At 43.7% G+C, this 20,318-nt stretch overlaps 1 protein-coding gene across 1 annotated transcript; it reads left to right on the forward strand.

Moving 5' to 3' along the window:
• Positions 1–6: 6 nt before the first annotated feature.
• snx8a (sorting nexin 8a) lies at positions 7–20,086 on the forward strand. The gene is made up of 12 exons (XM_078558539.1): positions 7–95; positions 2,222–2,351; positions 4,272–4,450; positions 7,181–7,298; positions 10,370–10,491; positions 11,487–11,567; positions 12,586–12,746; positions 15,973–16,105; positions 16,645–16,713; positions 17,187–17,336; positions 18,617–18,766; positions 19,166–20,086. The coding sequence occupies exons 3-12, from the start codon at positions 4,313–4,315 to the stop codon at positions 19,283–19,285; spliced, it is 1,242 nt and encodes a 413-aa protein (XP_078414665.1). The 5' UTR covers positions 7–95; positions 2,222–2,351; positions 4,272–4,312; the 3' UTR covers positions 19,286–20,086.
• The last annotated feature ends 232 nt before the right edge of the window (positions 20,087–20,318 follow it).

The raw sequence follows: 20,318 nt of genomic DNA on the forward strand, positions 1-20,318 counted from the left end.
GCCATTTGCTGGTAACTAGGGAGGACCAAGTGCGGAGAAGTGTCTTTCGTAAATTGTTGAACAGGACTGAGCTGCCACCTATTATACAAAACCAGGTATTGAAGTAATCCCTCAGCAAGCTCTGACACAAGATGCGATGTTTGAGTCTGTTGCACGGAGAATATTAGTTAACTCAAGTGTTCTATAATGCAAATTGACCTATGGAGAGGTTTACTGGAGAGATGGAAATATTGTTATCAGTGTGAAGTTTATAAGGTTATGTTTTAAACCATCTGTTTAAGATAAAATGGGTAATGAAGAGAGTTGTGTATTTGCTTCGGGATTTCTCAAACTGAAGGAGGTGCCTTTTGACAGTCACTCAATGTTACGACTCGAAACAGGGAGAAGCAGAGCCTTTGGAAGCTGTAAGTGATGTTTATCTGGTTATTGTAAAAGCAGCAATTCTGCAGATGTGGGCAGGATGTGTGAAGTATGACTGGCGTGGGATTTTTTGTTTGTGTTAAGTGAAGGGAGGGATATCTTTTCTAGAGTATTACTTGGCTGCTAAAAGGCTTTTAGTCGTTGCTTTTAGTTAGTTACAGTAAAAGTCTTAAAACTTGAAACCTTGTCATGTGATCCTTTCATTTGGTCATTGGGAATTCAAATATCTTTTTAAAAGTTATTGGTCTCTGTGGGGATTGTAACAATATTTAAAGAGGATTGCATTTGGAGTTGGAGAGCTGATTGATTGTATAAACTGTTGACATTTTTGTCAAGTTTCCTCCCCGCCCCGTCAATGGAGTTCTCTCTTTGATGGAGCTTGAGTTCATAAAATAATGACTTGTTGGAAGTGTTGGGGACAGATATTGGACAATAAGTGTACTAAATGTAATCAGCATCTGGGCAGGCATCAGTGGCGTTTTGTTGTCGTGTTCTGCCTGCATGTCACGGCCGGTCTCTGCTCTGAAAGTGTGTTGTCCTCTTTGATCACCAGAAAGCTTGAGTTGGCACTTAAAGAAGGACAGCTGCATTTCTTTGTCTAAGGTGTGCTGCTGCTCTCCAAAGCTAAGGTAGTGACCAGATATTCTGTTATGATATATTGTTTGAGAGATAAATATTGGCCAGGATACTGAGCAGAGGCTCCTCAAAATAGTACCATGAGATCTTTTACATCGTCTGGAGAACAAATGGGGCCTCTGTTTAATGTCTCATCGGAAAGGGAATTGGATACATACTTTTAGGGGAAAAATTTGGAGAGCTATAGGAGAGTATGGGACTAACTGATTGTTCTTTCAAAGAGTTAGCCCAGGCACAATGGGCCCGATGGCAGCCTTCTCTTCTGTATTACACATGACAAATGGATTTCTGTGTTTTAAGTTGCTTCTTTGTAATAAATCTGCCAACTGTTCTGTTATGCTGTGTGGGGAAATTCAAGTTGTGTAATTGTTTTCCTCCCCCTTTCAGTGTGGACTGTTTGGTGATTTCCTGCTTAACTGATTGCTTTGCTGTGAACAAAGCTTAGTTTAAAAAAATAGAAAGTGATTGTACATTGGACTATTTAGCCCATTGTACTGGGTATTGACCAGAAACCTATGGACTCAACTATTGAATATTTCACATGGCTTTGCTTTTACTGGAGATTGGTGGTATTACTGGAGACAGGAAGTATTTAATGCAGAATTACCCTATGGAAACCATTTAAAGCCATTGTCTTGATCTGGAGAAGTGATTGTAAGTAAACTGCTGCATTGATTTCTCTCTTACCAATTTTTCTCTCCAAGTGTGAGATCCTGCCCTCCTTGTCTTATCAACTTGTCACTCTTTAAAATGTTAGTGCAGAACAAGAAAGAAAAAAGAAAACATTGCATTTAAGTGTCTCTTTCACCACCTCCAGATGTTCCAAAGCCCTTTCCAGTCAATTACTTACTTTTAAACTGTAGTCGTTTTTGTAGGAAACATGACAGCCAATTTGGACAGAGCAAGGTCCCACAAAACGACACTGACTTTACCAGACCAAGGGAGAGAAAAAATTGCAAGAGTATCATTCCCCAGCACTTCCCCAGCTTAGACTTAATGAGTACAAAAGGTTCACTTGCCCTCCTCTCATCCCAGAAAAAAATATAATGTACATGAAGTTTGCTATTTCAATTAATGGTGAGATTTGTCTTTTTTTGGAATGAGGTGAAAGAATATTGACTAACTGTGTTCTCCAGCGGGTGACTTCTATATGCTATGTTTCCAGATTGCTGAGATTGTAGAATCCAAGGATGAGTCCATTACCAAGTCAGCTCTGTACAAAGCTTTGGTGTTGATTGCTCTTGCTCAGCAAGGGAAGCAGCCTTCAGCCAAACTGCTGGAGAACGTCAGACAAGGTATGGTGAATTTCTCTAGTAGTTCCTCGAGAAGGATCAATGAATGAAAAGTTGTGCACTAGATATTTCCAAATTTTAAAAAATTCATTATCGAGATATGGGGTCTCTGGCAAGGCTGGTATCGCCTGGGTGCTGGTGAACCACCACCTTGAATTGCTGCAGTCCATGTGGTGAAAGTGTTCCTGTAGTGCTGTTGGGTAGAATCCTAGAATAACTAAGGAAGAGGATGGAAGTGTAGGTGCCAATTCTGGTTTGTACTTTGCCACAAATGTGAATGTCATGCTTTTTTATTTTTATTTTGGAGTTGCCTCATACTTGTTTTACCTTTTGGTGGCCTCCAATCCTACTTTCTGCATCTTGTACGTTCTGCAGAGGAAGGGCCAGTGGCTCTTCTGCAAGTAACCTCCAATGGTGTTCTTCACCAGCCACTAAGAGGTGAGAAAGAGGATGTCCCAATGAAGACTTCTAACTCCATGTCTCCTGTTGCAGGGAATTTGTAATTCCAAGTTTGCCCCTTGCCCCTTTGGGCATTGATGCCTACTCTTGCACATTTCTGAAATGTTTTATCATTTTAATAGGAGAAATGTGCAGGGAAGTGGAACTAATTGGTTGGCTCTTTCAAAGAGCTAACATAGGCCTGATGTGCCAAATAGTCTCCTCCTGTGCTGCATGATCTCAGTCTATGCACCTCCCCCTACAGATAGTAAGAGCTGTGTACACTCCATGTAAAATCAGACATTGATCCGCCTGTGGTATGTGCATCTTACAGGAATGCTGTACTTTATGCAGAAGACAAGCGCATTGTTTATATAGCTGCTATTCCCTGTGTTAAATTAATATTCACTCCTTTGGATCATGTTGGATCAGTGAGTGAAGACGCTTGCTATTTACAGCAAAAGTATGCTGATTTCAGTTGGGTCTAATGGTTTACTGGGATGTGGCTACATTTAGCCTCTGCACTCATAGACTAGGATAGAATCAGTTTGTCTATGACTCTCTGGTGACCCCTATTGAAGTGTGCCTGGTGTTGGATGAGGGCAGGATCAAGCTCTGCCGTGTATATACTGCCTGTAGTTGCGTTGCCCTGTAGACCTAGGGCAAAGTGCCAAAAGAGTTACTGGCATTTGTCAGCACCTTCAGTTGGAGTAAATGTGGGCGGAGAGATAAGTTTACAATACATGATAAATGCAGAGAAATATGCCATCAGATGAGAGTTAATGTTGTACTCTGAGACGCCCAGAGTTCAGACTACTGTGACTGTAGAGAAGCTAAATAAAAAATAAAGAATTAGCATTTTTCATAAACTCTGGATGTCCCAAAGCATATTCAATGAAGCGGTTTTTGAAGTGTTGTAATGTAGGAAATTTGTGCACGACAAGATTCCATAAACAGTAATGTGATAATGATTGAGGAATAAATATTGGCCAGGACACTGGGGAGAACTCCATTGCTGCTCTTCACATGATGCCATACGATCTTTTACGTTTACCTAAAAGGGTGATAGGGCCTCAGTTTAATGTCTCATTTAAGATGGCACCTCTGACAGGGCAGCATCCCTCAGTACTGTATTGGGAGTGGTGGTCTGCACTTTGTGCCAGTCTCTAGAGTGGGTCTTGAATGCACAATCTCCCGACTCTGAGGTGTGACTGCTATCCACTGAGTCACAGCAGATGCATGTAGTAAGAGAAAACTCGGGCTGAAGGCAGGGAGAAGTTCGTAATTATTGCAAAGAAATAAAGTATCAGATGGGAGCAAATAGTCTTTTATCCATAGTATGCTAAGTATGTCAGGAGATTATAGGAACCTGTACTAAATTTCTGCGCCTATAGTGACTGCAGGGAGGATGAAAGTTTAGCTGTCAGATTGAGGGGCTGGTTGGGGTTCCCCGTGTTGTTCTTTAACAATCTCTTTCTTCCCAAGAATATCCAAAGCCTCAGCTACGTGAGCTGGAGTCGATCCAGATGCAGGCTCAGGGAAATCCCATCCTCCTCTCACAGACTCTGCAAGACTTATTGCATATCGACACGGTGCAAGTGGAACTCATTCCAGAGAAGAAGGGTTTGTTCCTAAAACATGTGGAATATGAACTTTCCAGCCAGGTGAGCTTGGCCAAGGGTTTTATCCCTCATTAGCTGGCTGATGGTGTTCTGGATTGTCCTAGCTGTCTCTTCTCAGTGATCTTTAAGCTTCAGCCTTGTACTCACAGACCTACATTGGCTCCTGGTCCACCAAAACCTCAATTTTAACATTTACATCCTTGTATTCAAATCCCTCCATGTCTCGGCCCTCCCTATCTCTAACGTGTTTCAACCCTCCAAGATCTCTCTGCTCCTCTAACTCTGACCACTTATGCACCCCAATTTTTTTTGTTCCATCATTGATGGCTATACCTTTATATGTCTAGGCTCTCAGCTCTAAAATTCCATCTCTAAACCTTTCCATCAATGTCTCCTTAAAACCTACCTGTTTGACGAAGCATTTGTCTCCTCTGGCTTGGTGTCAACTTCTGTCAGATCACACAACTTTGATGCTTTGTGGGATGCTTTGCTACTTTAAAGGTGCTATATAAATGCAAGTTGTTTTATATGTCAATGCTTGGCATTACTGAACCCATGCCTCTCTATTTTAACCTTGGTGACTCTCTGCAGTGTGAACCTTGAATCTTCACATCCTGCTGTCACTGCTTAAGTCTCCTCTTTGCCTGTGGTTGGTTGTTAGTAAGCTGATTGTTTCACTGGGTATCCCAATGCAAACCTTTTTTCTGGACATGGTTCTTTGGTATCTATATTATATTTCTTTCCTAAGGCAGGAAAGGCACTTGTATAAAACAAAAACGGAATTACCTGGAAGAACTCAGCAGGTCTGGCAGCATCGGCGGAGAAGAAAAGAGTTGACGTTTTGAGTCCTCATGACCCTTCAGAACTGAGTAAAGTTAGGAGAGGGGTGAAATATAAGCTGGTTTAAGGTGGGGAGAGAAGCTTGGGAGATGGGGGGTGGGGGGTGTTGGTAGTAGGGACAAGCAAGCAGTGATAGGAGCAGATAATCAAAAGATGTCACAGACAAAGGATCAAAGAGGTGTTGAAGGTGGTGATATTATCTAAGAGAATGTGCTAATTAAGAATGGATGGCAGGACACTCAAGGTACAGCTCCAGTGGGGGTGGGGTGGAAAGACTGACAGGGCATTACAGGTATAGATTTAAAAATAATGGAAATAGGTGGGAAAAGAAAAATCTATATAAATTATTGGAAAAAACAAGAGGGAGGGGGAAGAAACGGAAAAGTGGGTGGGGATGGAGGAGAGAGTTCAAGATCGAAAGTTGTTGAATTCAATATTCAATCCGGAAGGCTGTAAAGTGCCTAGTCGGAAGATGAGGTGCTGTTCCTCCAGTTTGCGTTGGGCTTCACTGGAACAATGCAGCAAGCCAAGGACAGACATGTGGGCAAGAGAGCAGGGTGGAGTGTTAAAATGGCAAGCGACAGGGAGGTTTGTGTCTTTCTTGCGGACAGACCGCAGGTGTTCTGCAAAGCGGTCGCCCAGTTTACGTTTGGTCTCTCCAATGTAGAGGAGACTGCATTGGGAGCAACGAATGCAGTAGACTAAGTTAGGGGAAATGCAAGTGAAATGCTGCTTCACTTGAAAGGAGTGTTTGGGCCCTTGGACGGTGAGGAGAGAGGAAGTGAAAGGGCAGGTGTTGCATCTTCTGTGTGGGCATGGGGAGGTGCCATAGGTGGGGGTTGAGGAGTAGGGGGTGATGGAGGAGTGGACCAGGGTGTCCCGGAGGGAACGATCCCTACGGAATGCCGCCGGGGGGGTGAAGGGAAGATGTGTTTGGTGGTGGCATCATGCTGGAGTTGGCGGAATTGGCGGGGGATGATCCTTTGAATGCGGAGGCTGGTGGGGTGATAAGTGAGGACAAGGGGGACCCTATCATGTTTCTGGGAGGGAGGAGAAGGCGTGAGGGCGGATGCGCGGGAGATGGGCCGGACACGGTTGAGGGCCCTGTCAACGACCGTGGGTGGAAAACCTTGGTTAAGGAAGGAGGAGGACATGTTAGAGGAACTGTTTTTGAAGGTAGCATCATCAGAACAGATGCGACGGAGGCACTTGTATAGTGCCTTTTGCAGCCTGCCTGCCCCAAATCACTTTACATCTGATGAAGTACTTTTGAAACCTAGTCATTGTTGTAATGTATGAAATGCAGCAGCCAACTTGCACATAGTATGGTCCCACAAACAGAAATGAGATAAATAACCTGATAATCTGTTTGTAAGTGATGTTCGATGAGGGATAAATATTGGCCAGGACACAGGTGGAGGGAAGACTCTGTTTTCTCTTAAAATAGTGCCATGGGAGTTTTTACATCAACCCAAGAGAGCAGACAGGGGCCTCAGTTTAATGTCTCGGCTGAAAGCCTGCACCCGCAATAGTGCAACACTCTCCTAGTACTGGACTGGATTTTGTGCTAAAGTTTCTGGAGGGGTACTTAAACGCACAACCTTCTAACTTAGCGGGTCGCAGTTGGTTAAATGCAGTTTGAGGACGGTTACCCTGATCTAATAGAATGGTGGAACAGGCTCGAGTGGCTCAGTGGGCAGCTTGTGCTGGCAAATGGACATCAGATGGGAAGAGAAACTGACTTCGCCGTAACTGCATGCCATACCTCACAGTCAATAACTGCCTGATACTCACTGGTGGAAGTGTGGTGCAATTGTACCCCTGTGTGTAGATCATCACCATCTTAGGAGAGAGGGTTTGTGGCGAAGAAGAAAAGGAATATAAGCTGTGTAACTAAGAAATTCCCAATCTCTTGCTGCATTTTTCTTTCAGCGATTCAAGTCATCGGTTTACCGAAGATATAATGATTTTGTGGTGTTTCACGAGGTGCTGCTCCAGCGGTTCCCATATCGGATGGTGCCGGCATTGCCACCAAAGAGAATGCTAAGAGGTAAAAATTTGGTGTGGCAAAATTATGATGTAATTGTGAAACTAGAAGTCTTCCCAAGTGCTCGGCTTCTTTGTTTGCCCTTTTTTGAGGGAGATTTGGTAATGTTCAGCTTGTAGATCGGATTAGCACCATACAAACAAACAATTAATGAATATCAACAGGGAATGAGAATGTACTGTTTTTGTTGACCTGCATGTGTGGGAATCATCCATCCAATAACAGCACACGTACATTGCACCAGGTCTTCGAGGAAAGCCAAATGTGGCCTGAGTGTGCAATGCAGGGAGGGAGGAGAATGTGGCTATGTAGTGAACTTCAGTGATGTGTTGTAAGTCTACAGCCTGACTGAATTGAATTACACCTTCCAGGCAAAGTACATAGTGATTATTGTTGTCCCACATGCTAGCACTGCCACTATATATCTTAAACAAAAACAGAATTACCTGGAAAAACTCAGCAGGTCTGGCACCATCGGCAGAGAAGAAAAGAGTTGACGTTTCGAGTCCTCATGACCCTTCAACAGAACTAAGTAAAGATAGGAGAGGGGTGAAATATAAGTTGGTTTAAGGTGGGGGGAGAGAAGTTGGGGGGGGGGGGGGGGGGTGGGTTGAAGGGACAAGCAAGCAGTGATAGGAGCAGATAATCAAAAGATGTCACAGATATAGGAACAAAGGTGTTGAAGGTGGTGATATTATCTAAGAGAATGTGCTAATTAAGAATGGATGGCAGGACACTCAAGGTACAGCTCTAGTGGGGGTGGGGTGGAAAGACTGACAGGGCATTACAGGTATAGATTTAAAAATAATGGAAATAGGTGGGAAAAGAAAAATCTATATAAATTATTGGAAAAAACAAAAGGGAGGGGGAAGAAACGGAAAGGGGGTGGGGATGGAGGAGGGAGTTCAAGATCGAAAGTTGTTGAATTCAATATTCAGTCCGGAAGGTTGTAAAGTGCCTAGTCGGAAGATGAGGTGCTGTTCCTCCAGTTTGCGTTGGGCTTCAGTGGAACAACGCAGCAAGCCAAGGACAGACATGTGGGCAAGAGAGCAGGGTGGAGTGTTAAAATGGCAAGCGACAGGGAGGTTTGGGTCTTTCTTGCGGACAGACTGCAGGTGTTCTGCAAAGCGGACGCCCAGTTTACATTTGGTCTCTCCAATGTAGAGACCGCATTGGGAGCAACGAATGCAGTAGACTAAGTTAGGGGAAATGCAAGTGAAATGTTGCTTCACTTGAAAGGAGTGTTTGGGCCCTTGGACGGTGAGGAGAGAGGAAGTGAAAGGGCAGGTGTTGCATCTTCTGTGTGGGCATGGGGAGGTGCCATAGGTGGGGGTTGAGGAGTAGGGGGTGATGGAGGAGTGGACCAGGGTGTCCCGGAGGGAACGAACCCTACGGAATACTGCCAGGGGGGGTGAAGGGAAGATGTGTTTGGTGGTGGCATCATGCTGGAGTTGGCGGAAATGGCGGAGGATGATCCTTTGAATGCGGAGGCTGGTGGGGTGATAAGCGAGGACAAGGGGGACCCTATCATGTTTCTGGGAGGGAAGAGAAGGCATGAGGGCGGATGCGCGGGAGATGGGCCGGACACGGTTGAGGGCCCTGTCAACGACCGTGGGTGGAAAACTTCTAAATATCTTGCTAGTTATACGGAGTGATGTTACTAAATGCAGCCAACATAAGTAAAAAAGATCGGAACACCAGTGCTTGCTCTACCCACTAGACAATGCAACCTGGTTCACCTCCCTCAACATTACTGGGAATTATAATTCCTGAGAGAGGGAAATCCACGTAATCTGTTTCAGGAAAAAGAAACTTGCTCCCCAAGAGATTAAAGCAAACTTTAGAAGACCATGGTCACAGTGAAGCATCAGTAAACATCATTATACAATATTGCCAATCATCCCCAACCCAATATAACCCACTTAGGAACATAAGACTGTACAAGACTGGGAGTGGCCATCTCACTGACTGCAGAGATCACATGTTTTCCACCTAACCTTTAGTATTCCTGTGTGAGGAAAGAAATACTCTTCACTCTTGTAATATTTATTGGGAGAGGAAAATCCAGATTTTTCTGCTCCCCTCCCCCTCTCTTCCCCTTCTCCCCACACCCCCACCCCCTTATTGCCCCAGGGTTCTTATCCTGTTTTCATGCTTCTCCCCGGATGTTACATATTTTCAGCTGTGTGTGGTTTGGGTCTAGGAACTCACTAGTCATGAACCTTTGAGCATCCTGGTGTGGGGCAGGCTTGATGGACCAACTGGTCTTTTCCTGTTCATCAATCTTATATGTTCGTATGTAACATCCTCTTCCTTCCACTGACTCCCTATTTGGACAATTACACTTGGTTACAGCCATCTGCTATGGAAGAACAGAAGTAGGCCATTTGCCCCCTTGAGCCTGCTCTGCCAGTTAGTTATGATCATGGTTGATCTGATTGTGGCCTTAACTCCACTTTCTTTTCTGTCCTCCATAACCTTTGACTCTCTTGTTCATTGATAACCTGTAACTCAGCCCTGAATATATTTTTCAGATTCTTGAGAATATATGCTGGATTGTTTTTGCTGAACTGTTTGTTCACTTTTTTGTTTGGGGTCTGAATTTAGTGTAATATTTCACTAAATTTGCATCTTAAGCCTAGGAGTAAAAGCTGTGGCTGTTCAGTCATTGAGTATATTCAAGTCTGATAATGATAGATCTTTGGATATTAAGGGAATCAAGGGATATGGGAACAAGGCATGGAAGTTGAGCTGAGAAATAAGATCAGCCATGATCTTATTGAATGGTGGAGGAGGCTCGAGGGGCTGTATGTCTTACACCTACTCCAATTTCTTATGTTCTTAATGTTGAGCAAGATTTATACTGACAACTTGTAGAAACTCATATTGGCACTGAGCAGTTGGTTCCTTGAAACTATGCTTGCTATTGAGCATTGTACCAATCTTTGCTACTTTGTAGATGAGGTTTTTTAAAAAAAAGTAATGCTTGGAATTTTGAATAATGTGGCTGCTTTATTTTGTGTTTACTGTGCCATGCAAGTGTGTTGAACTGTTTTGAATTTACCCCCATCCAGCTGACCGTGAGTTTATTGAGTCTCGGCGACGTGCTCTGAAACGTTTTGTTAACCTGGTGGCTCGTCACCCATTCTTTTCCGAAGATGAGCTTCTGCAGATTTTCTTGTGCTTCAGTGGTCCTGTGAGTATAGTGTAGAGCAACACCCTTGAGTTGATTTGTTTGCCATTTCTCACATTCAATAAGGTTTCCTGGAAATGACTGGTTGGAGCGTAGAACGAGTAGTGAGCAATGGGCCCTATCTAGAGCAGTGAGAGAGTGTTGCACAGAACGGAATGGTGAAGGGTTGTAGAAACAATTTCTTCCCCGCCTTGCTGCTGAGTGCCTGGTCTCAGCTTAGCTGTGTTGAGAGGTGTTGAATGAAGCCAAGTCAAGGACCTCCCTTTCGGGGGTTGGGGTGATGAGAGTGGTCAGGGAATTCTCACCATGCCCCTGATGCCCATTTCTTTATAACAGCCCACCTTTCTGCACTGAAGTGTGGGCAGGGTGGAAGACCTAAGAGGGGAGAAAATCTCCCAGAGCTACAACTGATGTGATCTCAAAGAAAATATGGATTTTTTTTTTTGTAACATTTTGATACCTTGCTTTATGATTATAGTGAAAAGGTTGCTATGACTACAAAACAGAATTGCCTAAAATTAAACTGTTTATTAATCTAATGCTCATTTTACTCGGTTACTGGGGACAACATTAAGAGAAGCCTCTCAACCTGTTAATGGTTGAAGTATCATGTTTTAACGTGTATTATTGATGACTAGATATTTCCTACTGTCCTTTTTTAAAATAATAAAATGGCTTCCAATCTTCGTGTTTCACATATCCTTGAGAGAAAGAAACCTGTCTAAATCTAAATTTGTGACTCCTGTTCCATACCAATGGGCCTGACTTTTAACCATCCTTCATAATGACCAAGTGAATCACTCTGTTGTATGAAACTGCTACACGCCACGTTAATTGCACTGGTTGAAGAACAAAATCCACCATTAACTTGGAGGGGCAAAAAATGCCAGCCATACCAGAAACCTCCTGAGAATGAAATTTAAAAAAAAAAAATTGTTTGAAGATTGACCCTGCCCTTGAAATAGGATTTTACATATTTTCCCTTTCTTTTTGAAAAGGATGTCCAGAATAAGATTCGGGAATCATTGCGAGGAGTGGGTGATGAGTTTATGACATGTGGAATCGCAGCAACAGCTAAGGTAACGATTGGATCATTGCTGTTGTAGGGATAAATATTTCCTTGGCTAACCCAGTGATGTTTTGTATACTAAAGTTGTTGGCATGAGGGTTTCAGTGAAGTAATCTTCATGCTACATCCACTTGCAAAGCAACCAAGAGTATAATTTCAGATCACGTTCTTCCAAACTTGGGTTGTCTGCAGAGAGCATCCTGGAGTTTAATATTAAGTACTGCTGGTTACAGATCATATCACTAGCCATGGGAACTATTTGAGGTTCTTCAGTCAAAGGTGTTACACAAAAAACTAAATGCGTGACATGAAAGGGTCTGTATTTTGGTTTTGAACTCTAGGGCTCCAGATCATGCATCAGAACAGGAGTTGATCATTCAGCCTCTTGAGCCTGAAGTTCAATTAGGTTGTGGCTGATCTGCAACTCAACTCCATTTACATGCCTTTGCTCCATATATCATAATATCAAGACCGAGCAGAAATCTCATCTCTGTATGAAGGCTTCAGTTGTCCCAGTATCCACAGCCTTTTGGGGAAAGCAATTTCCAAACTGGTATAAAATAAATAACTAAATCATCTATTTGTGTCATTGGTTGAGGGATAAACGTTGGGCAGGACACTGGGAGTGGAGAGCTCCCCTGCTCTTTAAATAGTGCCACGGGATCTTTTATGTCTATCCTTGAGGGCAAACAAAGCCCCGGTGTAATGTCCTAACCAAAAGACAGCATCCCTGACAATACAGCACTCCAGGTGCAGCCATGCTAGATTTCGGACTAGTGCAATGAGGTGACGCAGAGGTGGGAGTGTCAGCCTCAATTATGTGCTCAAGTCTCTGAATCTGGTGTTTATTAATCTAACGTATGAAGTTCAATTGATATTCTATAGTTGCATCCTTCAAGGAAGGAAGTGCCCAGCTTTCAATTGTTTTATTGAAGGAAAAGACAAGTACTGCTATGTTAATTCCATGAGTTCAATTGATTATGTAAGGATTTTTCTCTTCTCCACTCAAAACGCCTGAAAAAATGCAGGAACTACTTCCTCCTGATATCCAGACTCAGTTTGGTGCCAGCAGGGAGCTGATTCGAAACATCTACAACAGCTTCCATAAGCTGAGGGACCGGGCGGAGAGAATGGCAAACAGGTCTGCTGAGAATGCCACTGATCTCCTGCTGTTCGGAAAGGAATTGAGGCAAGTGTTGAGACTTTCTGCGATGTGGGACCACTTATGTCACAATCTATTTGCCTGTTACTGTGACCTGTGTCAATGGATTTTTAGCAGTTTTTTAAAAAAAAACCTGCTCCTGTCATTCTTGCAGTCCTGTCATGTGCTTTTCTTTGCTTGTGAGCCCCTACAGCTCTAACTGGCTTTGGGGAGGAGAACAATGTTTCTTGTTCTTTTTTTTTTAATCCCCCTCCAGCTTTTCCCTAATCTCAGAAGCAGCTCTGTCTATATATCTCCTGCTTTACTCTCCCCCTTCGCTGCCCCCGCCCTCCCCTTCGCCGCTGGAAGCGAGCTATTGAAATGTTATTGAGGGTATATTTGCATCATAAAAGCTTGTTCTTTGTGCTAATTTGGAAGCTATTGGCCCAGCTAAGTTTTAAAGGGGTGCATCACAAACCGTTAATGCCATTGCCAGTTACTTAAGGATGGAAACAGTCTCAGTCAAGCCCACAAAAGCTGTGTTCAGTGAAGCAGTGAGCAAGAGTTAATTTGTCAGGAATTCAGAAGCCATAGCAGTGATTGTGTTACCATAATCGATGTGCTAAGGAAGAACAGACCATAGAGGTAGGGTGGAGGGGTGGGAAAAATAGGCCGAGATTGGTTGGCGGGGGAGGCAGGAAGAATAGAAAGAATGTTTTTCACCAGGCAGTGAGATTGGAAACAGCTGTCGTTTGTTTTTGCAGGAGTGAATTTACGGAGAGCTCTCAGTTGCAGGGTCAGCGACTGAACGAGACTCAAAATAGCAACCACCCCCAATACCCAGGAGAAGCTCAGGGGCCATCCTGAAGTGAGCAGAGAAGTGGTTCTGGCACAGCGAAGCAGGAAATGTTTGTGCTGATAGAACCCAAGGCTCCTGCAGACTGAGGAGGCTAATTAAAGCTGAGCAAAATGGGACTTCATTCACTGTTTTTCGTGTGGCAAACAAGATTAAATTGTCTTAAAGTTTAACCTGCATTTGCACTTGCTACTGTTAAAATAAGGAAGAACTTTCATGGCATAAGCTCATTTTACAACCATTGGATGCCCAAAGTGCTTAATAGCCAATGAAGTACTTTTAAAGTGTAGTCACTGTTAAGTTAGGTTTACACATTCATGGGATGTGGGCATCACTGGCTAGGCCAGCATTTGTTGCCCATGACTAATTGCCCTTGAGAAGGTGGTGGTGAGCTGCCTTTTTGAACTGCTGCAGTCCATGTTTGTAAGTACACCGAAAGTGCTGTTAGGGAGAGTGTTCCAGGATTTTGACCCAGCGACAATGGAGGAACGGTGATATATTTCCAAGTCAGGATGGTGTGTGGCTTGGAGGGGACCTTCCAGGTGGTGTTCCATTGCATCTACTGCCCTTGTCCTTCTAGATGGTAGTGGTCTTGGGTTTGGAAGGTGCTGTCTAAGGAGGCTTGGTGAGTTCCTGCAGTGCATCTTGTAGAGGGTACACACTGCTGCCACTGGTGGAGGCAGTGGATGGGGTGCCAATTAAGCAGGCTGCTTTGTCCTGGATGCTATTAAGCTTCTTGAGTGTTGTTGGAGCTGTACTCATCCAGGCAACTGGATAGTATTCCCTCACAATCCTGACTTGTGTCTTGTAGATGGTGGACAGGCTTTGGGGATTCAGGAGGTGAGTTACTCGCCATAGGATTCCTAGCCTCTGACCTGTTCTTGTAGCTACAGTATTTATATGACTAGTCTAATTCAGTTTCTGGTCAGTGGTACCCCCTGGATGTTGATAGTGGGGGGATTTAGCGATGGTAATGCCATTGAATGTAAAGGGCAATGGTTAGATTCTCTCTTGTTGGAGATGGTCATTGTCTGGTACTTGTGTGGCGTGAATGTTACTTTCCACTTGTCAGCCCAAGCCTGGATATTGTCCAGGTCTTGCTGCATTTGGACATAGACTGCTTCAGTATCTGGGGAGTCATGTCTGATGCTGAACATTGTGCAATCATCAGTGGACATCCCCACTTCTGACCTTATGATGGAAGGAAGATCATTTATAAAGCAGCTGAAGATGGTTGGGACTAGGACACTAACCTGAGGAACTCCTGCAGTGATGGAACTGAGATAATTGACCTCCAAAACCACAACCATCTTCTTTTTTGCCAGGTATGACTCCAACCAATGGAGAGCTTTTCCCCCTGATTCCTATTGTCTCCAGTTTTGCTAGGGTGCCTTGATGCCACACTCTGTCAAATGCTGCCTTGGTGTCGAGGGCAGTCATTCTCCCCTAACCTCTGGTGTTCAGCTCTTTTGTCCATGTTTGAACCAAGGCTGTAATGAGATCAGGAGCTGAGTGATCCTGGCGGAACCCAAACTGGGTTTCAGTTAGCAGATTTCTAAGCAAGTGCCACTTGATAGCACGGTTGATGATCCCTTCCATTACTTTGCTAATTGGCCGGGTTGAATTTGTCCTGCTTTTTGTGTACAGGACATACCTGGGCAATTTTCCACATTGCCGGGTAGATGCCACTGTTGTAGCTGTACTGGAACAATTTAGTTAGGGATGCAGCAAGTTCTGGAGCACAAGTCTTCAGCACTATTGCTGGAATATTGTCAGGGCACATAGCCTTTACAGTGTTCAGTGCCTTCAGCCATTTCTTGATATCATGTGGAGTGAATTGAATTAGCTGAAGACTGGCATCTGTGATGCTAGGGACCTCTGGAGGAGACTGAGATCGATCATGCACTCGGCACTTCTGGCTGAAGGTTGTTGCAAATGCTTCTGCCTTGTCTTTTGCACTGATGTGCTGGGCTCCCCATCATTGAGGATTGGGATATTTGAGTTGTTTAATTGTCCACCACCATTCACAACTGGATGTGGCAGGACTGCAGACAGACAATTTACCATAGGGTCATGGCATATTTTGAAAGTCCTGAGCATGACCAATTCTTATCTTTCTAAAATATATCTATTCGGGGGATATGGCTGTCATTGCCATGGCTGGCATTTATTGGCTTCAAGAAAGTGTTGGTGAGCCACAGCCTTGAACTACTGAAGTCTGTGTGGTGAAGGAACTTTCAAAGTGCCTTTAGGAAGGGAGTTCCAGGATTTTCACCTGGTGACAGTAAAGGACCGCAGTCAATATATGTCCAATTCAGATGGTGTGACTAGGAGGTGATGCTTTTTTGATGTGCTTCTCAACAGCTGTAACTTAGGTTTTGTTTATCTAACCTCCTCCATCCCTTTTCTGTATCTCAGTACCCTAGGCTCTGACACAACACCGGTTCCATCATGGGCATCAGCAGCAAGCAACACATGGGGTACCCTGAAGCAAGCCCTTAAAGGCTTATCTGTGGAGTTTGCATTACTCGCCGATAAAGCTGCACAGCAGGCAAGTCCAGTAATTAAACACTGCCTTCTGCCACTGGGCTACAAAGAAAGAAAAATCTCTCATTTATAAAGTGCCTTTCATGACTAAGGACACCCCAAAGCACTTTACAGCCAATGAAGTATTTGTGAAGTGATGTAATGTAAAAAGAAGGCAGCAGTCAGTTAGTGCACAGCAAGATCTTATAGAAACAGTGTGACAATTACCAGATAATCTGTCCTGTTAGTGATGTTGGTTGAGAGTTAAATATTGGCCAGGGCACTAAGGGGAACACCCTGCTCTTACTGGAACAGTACCATGGCATCTTTTATATTTACCTGAGAGGTCAAATGAGGCTTTTGTTTAAGATCTCATCTGAAAGATGCTACCTTCGACAGTGCAGCACACTCTCAGTACTGCACTGGGATTGTTGGCCTAGATTTTGGCAAATCAGTTGCGGGTGATGAGTGGATCAGAGACACAGAAGAAGGGACAAATGAACTTTAATTGGAGTATAGAAACTTGTTGCACAGTTTCTAAGTTTGATTCCATGCCTTGAACAGGGTAAGCGAGAAGAAGAGGAAGTGGTGGAAAAACTCAACCTTTTCCTGGATTTATTGCAGTCCTACAAGGTCAGTGTTACTACTGTGAATTACGTTTGAAGCGTGTCTGAGCTGCATTCCTAATGGGTCAGTCAACATGCAGAAATGGAGATGGGTTTTTCTTTCAGATATAATCCTTCAAGTTTTGATGATTGGATACACCCTGTGATTTAAGCATTTATTTTTAATTTAGTTTAGCCATAGTGCTGCATGCTATTCCAAGCATGAAGGCTGGCCTGGCCTACTGACTGTTGACAGTTCCCCATTCCAGTGCTCTGGCCTACTGACTGCTGAGAGTTCCCTATTCCAGTACTCTGGCCAGCATTGGTGACCCATCTGACCAACTGGCAATAGGAGGGAGCTGATGATGTACCTGCAGGACAAGACAAAATGGAAATTGTTTAATTTTTGGTCAGTTGTGGGAATGTATTATTCATTTTAGAGGTTACTTCAATCTCCTAAATTGAAGTTGAATTGCCTGTATTTGGACTTCTTGCTTTCAGGATTTGTGCGAGCGTCATGAGAAAGGTGTCCTTCATGAGCACCAACGAGCGTTGCAGAAATACAGCTCCATGAAACGGCAGATGATGAGTGTAACTGTGCAGAACAAGGAGCAAATTTCTGTGGAGCAACTGGAGTCACGAATTGTGCAGGTGCTCTACTCCTTTTTCATGTTTGCTGTTGTAGACTAGTCCAATCAAGTTTAGTATAACCTAATGAGTTTTAGCTGGCTCTTGGATTAAGGGTGGACCCCCAACAAAAATGAGGGGGTGTTGGTTCGATGAAGAGAAACTGAATTATGGGAATGAGTTGAAGATTTAATGATTGCACTGGGTGCTAGTTTTGTGAGTATGGAAGGTGTGTAATATGAAGCAATTGGAACACAGAAGAATTCTGAGTCCAAGCCTGCCCTTGACATCAAGAGAATGGTCATAAGCAGCTCTTGTCATGTGTTGAGGTCCATAAGTACAGGGCTCCTCAAAGAAAGTAAATCCATATTGGTGGTTGAATGATGTTGAGTTGGGGTTTTCAAACGACAACAACTTGCATTTATATGGTGCCGTTAGCAAAGTGTCCCAAGGTGTTCCATAGGAGCTTAAGCAAACAAAGTTTGACAGCTAGCCACATAAGCTGCTTTTCGGGTAGAGGTAGGTATTAAAGAGCATCTTATAAGAAAAGAGAGCATGAGCAGCAGAGAGGTTTAAGGAGGGAGTCTTGCGCTTTAGGGCCTTTGTAGCTGAAGGCACATCTGCCAACGGTGGAATGATTAAAATTAAGGATGTGCAAGAGTTGAAGGATTGCTAAGATCTCGGAGACTTTTAGGGCCAGAGGAGGTTACTGAGATAGGGAGAGACAAGGCCATGGAAGGTTTTGTACACAAGGATAAAAATTTTAAAATTGAGGAATTTCTGGACAGGGAGCCAATGTAGATCTATTGAAAAAGTGATTGTGGGTAGAAGCGGGGCGGGTGCATGATGTGGAGTTTTGAGGTCCTGGGAAAGAACAAATTAAATTGAGACGATTAAGGGAGGCGTTTGGCTATTTAGGAAATATTGGAAGAACTCAGCAGGATGAGGCCCTTCAGACTAATCCTTCAGTAATGGGTTGGGCGGGGGAGGGAGTGGTGATGGGCTGGTGGAAGATAAGGCACAAGGTGTGATTATCTTTCTGTCCCTCCTGTCATTTTCCCCCCACGCCTCCCAACTCCCATTTCTAATCTTTCTGTGGAGCAGTGGCTGTCATTAAGGCCATAAATATTTTAAAAATAGTCTGGAGTTTGAGATGTCATAAAGGTGGTGGCCTCCCATCAGAATGGCAATAAACTGCTGGTAAATTCTGTTGAGCTGGGGCAGGTGGAATGTTACCTCCAGGCACTTTTGTAGTCTTTGTTCCTTTTTCACTAATATTGCCTTCAACTATGACCTCATTTCAGCAAGAAAATACAATCCTGACCATGGAGCTCCGGAACTATTTCTCAATGTTTTGCCTGCACCAGGAGACTCAACTTATCCACACCTACCTGCATATCACCTCCCATGTGCTGACTGCCTTCATTGATTCCCAAATCCAAGGGCACCGAGAGGTATGGCTGGACCTGCAGTAGTGGCTAATGTATTTTCTTGTTATTTCTCCTCCTATCCTTGCTAAGGACTTGTGTACCCTCACGGTTGTGTGTGTGCTACCTGCCCTCCGGTACCTGGCCCATATGTCCATTCAGGCACAAGCCTAAGAATGTTTGGCTGCTCAACTGTATGAGGTATCACCACTGAGTCCGATCCTTTCTACACATTTTTGCTAATGCTTGCCAGTTCCCTCAATAGATTTAATGGTTGGTGGCTCTGGAGGTTCTAATTTCACCATAACATTTAGTATTATGAAATATTGCAGCATCTTGGAATCTCCTTCAATGCTATTTTAAACTACTGGTTGAATTAGTAGTTACTGGCTTGTGATTTGTATGTGTTTTTTTTTCCCTGCTTAGATGAGTGAGGTGTGGAATGACTTGAAACCAAAGCTGGGAGGCCTTCTGCCCAATGGAATGCCATCACCCCCTCTGTCCCCAGGAAATTGGCAGAGCCCAACCTCCTTTTTCCCACAGTGAATTGAGATGTTCCTGCGTTTTTGATGGACAATTAAGTTTTTTCTTACCTCTTCCATGAAACATTCCGGATTCCTTTCTTACTAAAGGATGTTATCCAGAGTATGGTTTAAAATTGGTTACTAAACCACAGCGACGCAAAGTTAAGTGATTGGAAAGCCAACCCATTTGTGTTGGACCAAGTGCTGCTGTTTAAGCAGAGATATTGGACCATTGAATTGAGTCTCTTCTCCCTTTGTTAATTGTCATTGTGTGGATTTATGGCCAATGTTTGATGTAATTGGAGCACGACTACATTGAAGTAATTGGGAAATTGTCTTAGTTTAGTTTAAGAAAATATTTAGAGTTGTCCTCGAAATAGTCACAGTGCCTCAGTGGGGATGGGAAACAGCTTTGGCAGAACTTCCCCCTCTCAGAAATGTAGCTAGGATCCAGATTACCCTGAGGTGCTTTATTCTAACTTCCTGGTAACTGTGTGCAGGCTATCAATCAATAAGCAATGACTATATCATTGAATGTTACTTCTAACGCTGCTGGAAGAAATTACATTATTCTTCCCTTGTTTCACCTGCTTGAATAGCGCTGCTGGTTAATTGCGAAGACCTCTTGAGATGTGGTTCTAATCCTGGGGGGTTGGCAGCAACAAGTGGTACTTTGGTAGACCTGCTGAGGCAATCAAGAGTTTTATTCTTGGGGCTGTGGTGAGTCAGAACTAGTCCCATTGCTTGCTTTTGAACAGTATATTCTATTTCATTCTCTTCTCCTCAAACCAGTAAATAAAGCTGAAGGATCTGATTAGAGAAACTATTCACTTTTGGTTTACTTGAACCTAATGGGAGTCTGGTTTAAAAATGGACTGTTTAAGATTTGCAGATCTTGCTCCCAACTGCAATCTCTGCAGCCTAGAATGTTCACTTGGACCCTAAGCCAACATGGATTTAAAGATGTATTGGCAATTGTGCCCGATGTGTACTCGTACTGATTTTGGTGTGAATGCACTTAATTGTTTTGATTGGAACTTTCCATTGCATTAACA

This window comes from Cetorhinus maximus, chromosome 15, assembly GCF_964194155.1.
Source record: "Cetorhinus maximus chromosome 15, sCetMax3.hap1.1, whole genome shotgun sequence".
Taxonomy (NCBI): Eukaryota; Metazoa; Chordata; class Chondrichthyes; order Lamniformes; family Cetorhinidae; genus Cetorhinus; species Cetorhinus maximus.

What these genes read in the sequence shown, in the direction of transcription:
- snx8a (XM_078558539.1), top strand. Translation starts at nt 4,313, where the DNA reads ATGCAGGCTCAGGGAAATCCCATCCTCCTCTCACAGACTCTGCAAGAC. An exon ending in ACCAAAGAGAATGCTAAGAG is followed by an intron (nt 7,299 to 10,369) that starts GTAAAAATTTGG and finishes ACCCCCATCCAG; the next exon opens with CTGACCGTGAGTTTATTGAG. An exon ending in ATTTATTGCAGTCCTACAAG is followed by an intron (nt 16,714 to 17,186) that starts GTCAGTGTTACT and finishes TCTTGCTTTCAG; the next exon opens with GATTTGTGCGAGCGTCATGA.